Raw genomic sequence first — 6,867 nt, forward strand, 5'->3', positions numbered from 1 at the left:
CTAGTAAATGAGAGGGAGAGTTTAATGGGCAGAGCGGTGCTCAATAAAAATATATTTTTAAACCAATTAAAATAAGGACAATCTCCTATTTTGTTCCTAGAATCTTTACTATAATAACTAAAATATAGCCGCAAAATAAGGACTAAGGAAAGCTCAACCATTATTTATTTTTTAACCAATCAAAATAAGGACAACTCTTCAACCTACTTTATAATATAGAAATAAAATTTTAATACATTTCCCGGGAAAAAATAAAACCTTAATATATGAAGGCTACAACCTTTTTTTTCATGTTTTTTTTTGTTAAAAAAACACTAAACTGCCTTTTTTTTTTCAGCAAGAGGGAGGGAGAGATTCTAATTTCAAAGAGCGCGAATTTCGAGTCCGGTCCGAAGGAATAATTTTCGTAATAAAAATAATTAAATAAATGCAAAAGCTCGAAAATAATTCAATAAATGCAGAAGCTCAGAAATTTGAAGTAAATTAATTTCCATTTTTGCCTGCGATTGTTGTGTGCCTGGCTTTCAATTCGTATGAAAGCTTGAGCGAGGAGGAGGAGGAGGAGGAGGAATAAAGATTAAGCTGAAGCTTTAATGAGGCTATGGCGACCAGCAGAGCTTAGAATTCAACACAGACAGTACAAGCCGAGGCGGAGCTTTGAAAGAAGACGAAGAAGAGGTGATTAAGTGACAGAGAAGAGGCATCGAAAGCTTGAGCTTTAAGCTTTTGAGGATATGGCGGCACGAAGAATCGGAGCTCAAGCTAGAATTCAACACAGACACAAGACGAGGCGCGGGAGCTTTAAAGCTGTGTAGGTTAGGTTTTATGCGTGCTCCTGGTTGGTTTCGTAGCTTGCAGGTTAGGGTTTCTGGTTCTCCCCCCTCTCCCGCCCCCTTTTTTTCTGAGTTTCTTACTGCTGGGATACTGCTACAAGTTTGTCTAGCTGACAAAAGAAGAAGAAAAGAAGGAAAAAGGGTCTTCTTCTTCTTCTGCTACTCTTGTGTTCAGATGCTGCTAAAATTCACGGGTCGAAAGGTCATCCAGGACGACGCTGCCATCTACGCTTTCCATCCAGCTTCCGCCTCCTCAGGCGGTTTGAATGCTATCCAACAGCTTTTTCACTGTCGGATTTTCGTGGGAATCTGGGATAAGCGACGGTTTTTGAATTCCACAGAGAGAGAGAGAGAGAGAGAGAGAGAGAGAGAGAGAGAGAGAGAGAGAGAGAGAGAGAGAGAGAGAGAGATCTTAGGGTTTCCATCTTCTGCTTCTGCAGTTATAGGCGAGCTCCATTTTGCAGAAAATTAACCTGCACAGCGCTAGCTTTTCTCCTTTTACTGAGCAAAATTTGGGTGCGAATTTCCACTCCTTTCTATGCAAATCAAAGAGCAAACAGCTCTCTAGCCATGCACGCCCTTCTGCATTAGATTCTTCACAGATTTCACCTTAATCCTGCGACAAATTGGAATCCAAACTGACCAGTCAAAAGCGCACATGTGAGTAATCCATCTTCTCTGAACGTTTCTCTTATACAGAAGCTCATAAATTTTGTGTGTCAATCTTAGCTTCATTGATCTATGCTTTCTTACCAGCACAAGCTAATTATCAATCTATTAGATTTTCTCTTCTAAAATCAAGGTTCTCTTTGAACAACCTTATCAAATTATAGATACATTTGAGAAAGTGTGCAGGTGTGCAGCAGTGCTAGGGCAATGTGGACCTCAAGCACCTTGTCTCAAGATTCTTATCGATTCTTTAAGGTACTTGGACAAGGTTTCATGCCTTCGGGAAGACCGCCAGGCTGAGCTTGAGTCAATCTGGCAGGTAAACCATCGGATAATTGTGTGTTAATGATCATCTTAAACATCAGAATTGATGGCATTATAAGATACCTGCCTGTAAATCGTTGTAATAAGTATCCACATGATGGCTTAGTTGATGTCATTAATAGGCATGTGCCTGTTAGTAATCATCATATTAAGTGGGAATAACAGAGTAGTGGGGGCAGTTTTATCAAACTAATGAGGTGTTTAAACTTCTCTAATTAACCAGGAAATTGGTGAAGATAAATGCCAGAAGCTCGAGGAACTCCAGCAAATGGTGTCAACTGCAGTGGATGAAATATATGAAAGGGTAAGCCCACTAGCCCACTATTTTATCCTTCTTGCAAGAAACTAAAGATATTGTTGAGGACTGTGGAATTGCTAGAATGTCATGCAACAAATTGTTTTTAAGATCTTCTGGATTGGTTGCGCTAGCTGTGAGCAAAGGGTATTGAAAGATTGTGGGGGTTTGCTTGTGTAAATCTTACCAACAGGCTTTAAAGGAAACTATGAGGAGGAAATTCGAATTAGAGGAGATTGTGATCAAAAGTGAAACTTGGTTAAAGGAGCTTCTGGGATCCAGTATTTTACAGGTGACATGTTCTTGGTACATCAAGTCTACAATTCAAGCAGCTCTTATAGTGGTTCAAAATCTTTTCATAAAAATGGTGATTGTGTAGACATATTTCTGGTGCATTCTGTGGTGGTGGCCGCAGGTGATTGCACCGAGAGAGTTACCTCTGCAGGTTCGACTGAACATGAACATGGCACTCTTGAAAGATCTAGATAATGCTAAGGTTGATAAAGATGGTTGGATTGGAGGACTTTTTGTCTTGGTGAAGCTCCGTCACCGGGTTTCAGCATTGAGAGAGATGCTAAAACTTGCACCATGCGATAGTGCAGATCTTGATGAGGTAACATATTATGATCACCTCATTTCTCTGGCTTACCACTCCAATTATGTATCAAACACATTTTCAAAATACCTGTTGTTAAGGGTGTTCCAGGTACTTGCTAGTACGACTGAAGCCCTTCACAATCTGTGCCCTGGAAAAGTAGCTTCAATCTCACCCTTCTTATTGCCCGAGAGTGAACAAAAGCCCATATTTCAGGTATGCAGAAACTGTCTTTTTTCAAGGTGCTCCCATAACTCGTGTACAAGTGTAATAATACTTCATACAAATACATGACCTATCTTTGTTGCTCGCTTACATGACATAAAGAGATCTTAATCTCTAACAGAAAAACATCTTTAAGAACACCAAGACTGTTTGTGAACAGCGGCTGCACCGCTTTTATCAGACACTCTGTGCCATGGAGAATGCTTGGGCTGACTCCTTTGCTCCTAAGGTGTGCTCAGGGGTAATTTTGACGGAATAATATTTACAGGTTTTTTTTTTAATAAAAATGTCAAAGGGACTGGTTTTGAGAAGAAATCCTGGTTTGATGGTGTAATGATTAGGATGTAGAAAAGGCTCATGAAACTCTGCATTTTTCTGAGGCACCCATTCGACCACGCTTGCAAGGTGGTTGCACTCCTTTTTGCACTGTTCTCTATAACTGAAAGCATGGAAAGCATCATTTTTCTTGCTTTTGACTCTCTCTTTCACTTGTCCAGATATGGAGGAGATAGTTGCCAGGAAAAGAAATTTTGACAATCTTTTTGGAGAAACGAACGGTTTGCCTTCAACTACATCTCTTGGGTGCAGTTCTAAACGTTCTAGCTCAAAGTCCGGATATAAGATCAAGGAGAGTAGGCATATCAAACTATATCCAGATGAGGTTTCTACACTGGCACAGCTCAGTAAGTAGGTTCAAACTTCTTACTTTATTTGATCACTTGATCAGACCTAAAGCAATATGTCTGTTAATCACTTATGCTTGCTTGCTACAGGCCATAAAATCCTCATAAAACTGGAGGATATCAACAAGCAATTGAAATGTGCACCCTATTTAACTGCTGACACGTTTTCTTCGTGCTCATGGAGCACAAATTCTTCTTTGAGAATTATTGAGACCTCCGAAGACTCCAGGGATTTTTGCACCCCACTGGATTCAACATTAATGTCCCCTTCCTCAGAGGATAATGGATCAGACACCCCAACTTCTGTTTTACCTGAACTGAATGCTAAGTCATCAACTTCCAACCATCATTGCATAGGGGTTGTTAGCCCATCACTTTGGCAAGGAGCCGCTGCCCTGGGTTGTAAAAAAAAAGTGTCTCCAACCCTGTGCATGAGTCAAGATCAATCAGAAACCCTTGATGCATATTGGGATGCACAGTATGCATATGATCTGAACAATTGTGATTTCAAGGAAGAGAGCCTAATGAAGCAAAGCTTTGCAGCAAATGTGAATGTAAACAGGTCGTCACAAAACTATGATACTAATGTTAAAGAACCTCAAAGCTTCAGTTGTCCTCCCAGTGGAAGATGTCCTTTGATACCAATCACAAACAATCACATAGCTTCTCTAGCAACAGGAAAACCATTACCATCTTTGTACAATCCCCCTCCATCTCCACCTCTACCGCTACCTCGTCCACCTCCTCCTCCACCTCCACCTCCACCTCCACCACCACCTCAACTAGGAGTAAAAATAACTCAGTCCAGTAGCTCAGCTAAGCTGAAGAGATCTTCTACTATAAGCAGACTGTACATGGGGATGAAGAAAAAGGTGGAAGGAGCAGCATCCATCCACTCAACATCAGCTGATGTAGTGGTACAACGTTGGACAATGGTGGGAGCTGGTACACGTGAGGGAATGGCTGAAGCTCTTGCTGAGATCACCAGAAGGCAAGATTCTAATGTACATCCTTCTATGCATTAGTTGCTAATTTCTGGACAGTTGAGATGCAATGGATGTTCAAGTTTGAAGAGCATGGTTCACCTTCTTGTCTTCTCTTTCAACCTGTTCTTTCAGATCTGCATACTTCAGGAAAATCGAAGATGATGTACAAAAACATGCAAATTCTATACTTGAGGTGAAATCTAGATTGGAGGCATTTGAAACTGATGATATGCATAAGCTCTTGGAGTTTCATGAAATTATGGAGGCTCATCTGGAGCAACTGACTGATGAGTCTCAGGTGATGATGGATACATGATATTCGTCGGTGATGATGCATGTTAAGAACATTGTTTTCATTGACTTGCAGGAATTTAAAAATACAACCAATTCCACAAAACATCATGACAAGAAATCCCTTTGCTTATGCTTTATGCAGGTACTGACACGCTTTCACGGGTTTCCAGTTAAAAAGCTTGAAACTGTAAGGGCAGCGGCATCTCTATACCTTAGACTGAGCTCCTTGGTACAGCAGATTGAAAATTGGGCTGTTGAACCTCCCATGTCAGAGCAGCTTGAAAAAATCACTGCTTTCTTTGACAAGGTATACAATATAACATCTCTATTTATTGTCAAGCAAAGCATTTGCAGGTTAGTGATTCTTTTTAAACTTCAAAAAGATTCTGAACTTCAGGTGAAGACAGAAGTAGAGGCAATAGAGAGGACAAAAGATGAAGATTTTGAGCGTTTCAACTGTCAAAATGTTCACTTCAGCTTTGAGATAATCAACTGCATCAAAGAGGCAGTTGTTGGCCTGTCCTCTCGATGTTTAGCTTCAGCATTAAAGGTCAGTTAAAATTGTTATGAGTAGTTGCAGATTGCAAAATACTTCAGGCTTACATAGCTGGTGCTGTAATATGACTCATTATCCATGACTACGGAACTGAATGGGTGTTTTTCCATGTTAAAGCATCGATACCCATGATTATGGTCCAAATGTGTGGGTACTATGAGTTCTGCATTCCTCTCTTGTCAATGCACCATTTAACATAAGGATATTACCCCTAAAAGTAGCCTATGTTGATGACATGCTCTCACCTTTACAAACCAGGATAGCCAGAGGACCAAGGCAAGTCTGATGATCAATGATGACGAATACATTTGCACAAAGGACATGAACAAACTGAGAGCCAGTTTCCAGATGCTATATAAAGCATTTCAGATGGCATTCAGGGTCCACAATTTTGCAGGAGGGCATGATGATAGGGCTGAGCAGTTGTCTTCTGGTGTGGCTCTTGAGTTGGAGGCATACCCTTCCAGTTTCTGGTTGGAGCTTGTAAACAAGCAGTAACAGAAAGCTTCAAGCAGCTTCAGGCTTGAAACTTGAAAGCATTTTGGTGAGGTAATCAAACCATCAAGTTGCTCCATATAGTTGTACAGTCGTATCATGCAAGATATACTTGTTGTAATGGAGTCCCATTTTTGGCCACGTCTAGTCAAAAACTCCAAGGCAATTTGCATCTCTTCTAATTGCTAGCTATTTTCTCCCCTTTGTTCAGATTGTTTAGAACAAGGAGCTTGACAACACTCCAAGATGTATTGTCCAAATCACTTCTTTTAACATCTTAGTTTTCTTAAGAGAAAGTTGACCTTGAAGAGCCTTTCTAAGGTTATTTATATTCTGTAGAGCTTGACAGCACTCCAAGATGTATTGTTCAAATCACTTCTTTTAACATCTTAGTTTTCTTAACAGAAAGTTGACCTTGAAGGGCCTTTCTAAGGTTATTTTATATTCTGTAGATTAATTGCTGCTTTTCTTTCTTGAATTTTAGCCTTGTAAAAATAAGGTGCATTGGATTTTACACACTCGAAATTGAGAGAAAAAAAAGCAAAAATGTGGCAGGTTCACATTGGAGCTAAGAGCATGACAAGGCCCGTTACACACAACCATCCAACCATCATTCTCTTTTTTGCATGCCTATATTAAGGACATGCATTGTAAATCAACTTAAATTGTAATAGTTACTTACCTGGGCACCCTTTACACACAACCAAATACCCTTAAGGAAAAGTGGGACACTCGAACCCTCTTTCAATTGGTCCCTTTCTAGTCTAGCCTGCCCATCCAGGGCTCTAGGTGGCATCCTCGCTAGCATAGGCAAGGAGTTTTCTATAAAGGGTGAATGCCCAAGATATGAATTTGAGTTTTTTGATTGGCTATTCAAACCAAAAAGTTATAGGTAGTCCCCTCTAAAAAAAA

General features: G+C 40.2%; 1 protein-coding gene across 8 annotated transcripts; it reads left to right on the forward strand.

Annotated features, from left to right (window-relative positions):
- Positions 1-281: 281 nt before the first annotated feature.
- LOC147611387 (uncharacterized) lies at positions 282-6,363 on the forward strand. 8 transcript variants are annotated; one of them, XM_086784464.1, is made up of 15 exons: positions 282-815; positions 1,274-1,493; positions 1,689-1,821; positions 2,050-2,130; positions 2,315-2,413; positions 2,537-2,734; positions 2,828-2,932; positions 3,102-3,170; positions 3,283-3,346; positions 3,439-3,624; positions 3,715-4,615; positions 4,743-4,908; positions 5,047-5,211; positions 5,302-5,454; positions 5,719-6,363. In XM_086784464.1, coding segments are annotated over exons 2-15 (2,562 nt in total). In that variant the 5' UTR covers positions 282-815; positions 1,274-1,491; the 3' UTR covers positions 5,959-6,363. The 8 variants fall into 8 exon arrangements, with proteins under 8 accessions (XP_086640590.1, XP_086640588.1, XP_086640587.1 ...); XM_086784462.1 differs by having other exon boundaries at positions 440-858; XM_086784461.1 differs by having other exon boundaries at positions 460-815; positions 3,102-3,182.
- Positions 6,364-6,867: the final 504 nt, after the last annotated feature.

This window comes from Cibotium barometz, chromosome 47 (assembly GCF_041138505.1).
Source record: "Cibotium barometz isolate CiBa-2024 chromosome 47, ASM4113850v1, whole genome shotgun sequence".
NCBI lineage: Eukaryota > Viridiplantae > Streptophyta > Polypodiopsida > Cyatheales > Cibotiaceae > Cibotium > Cibotium barometz.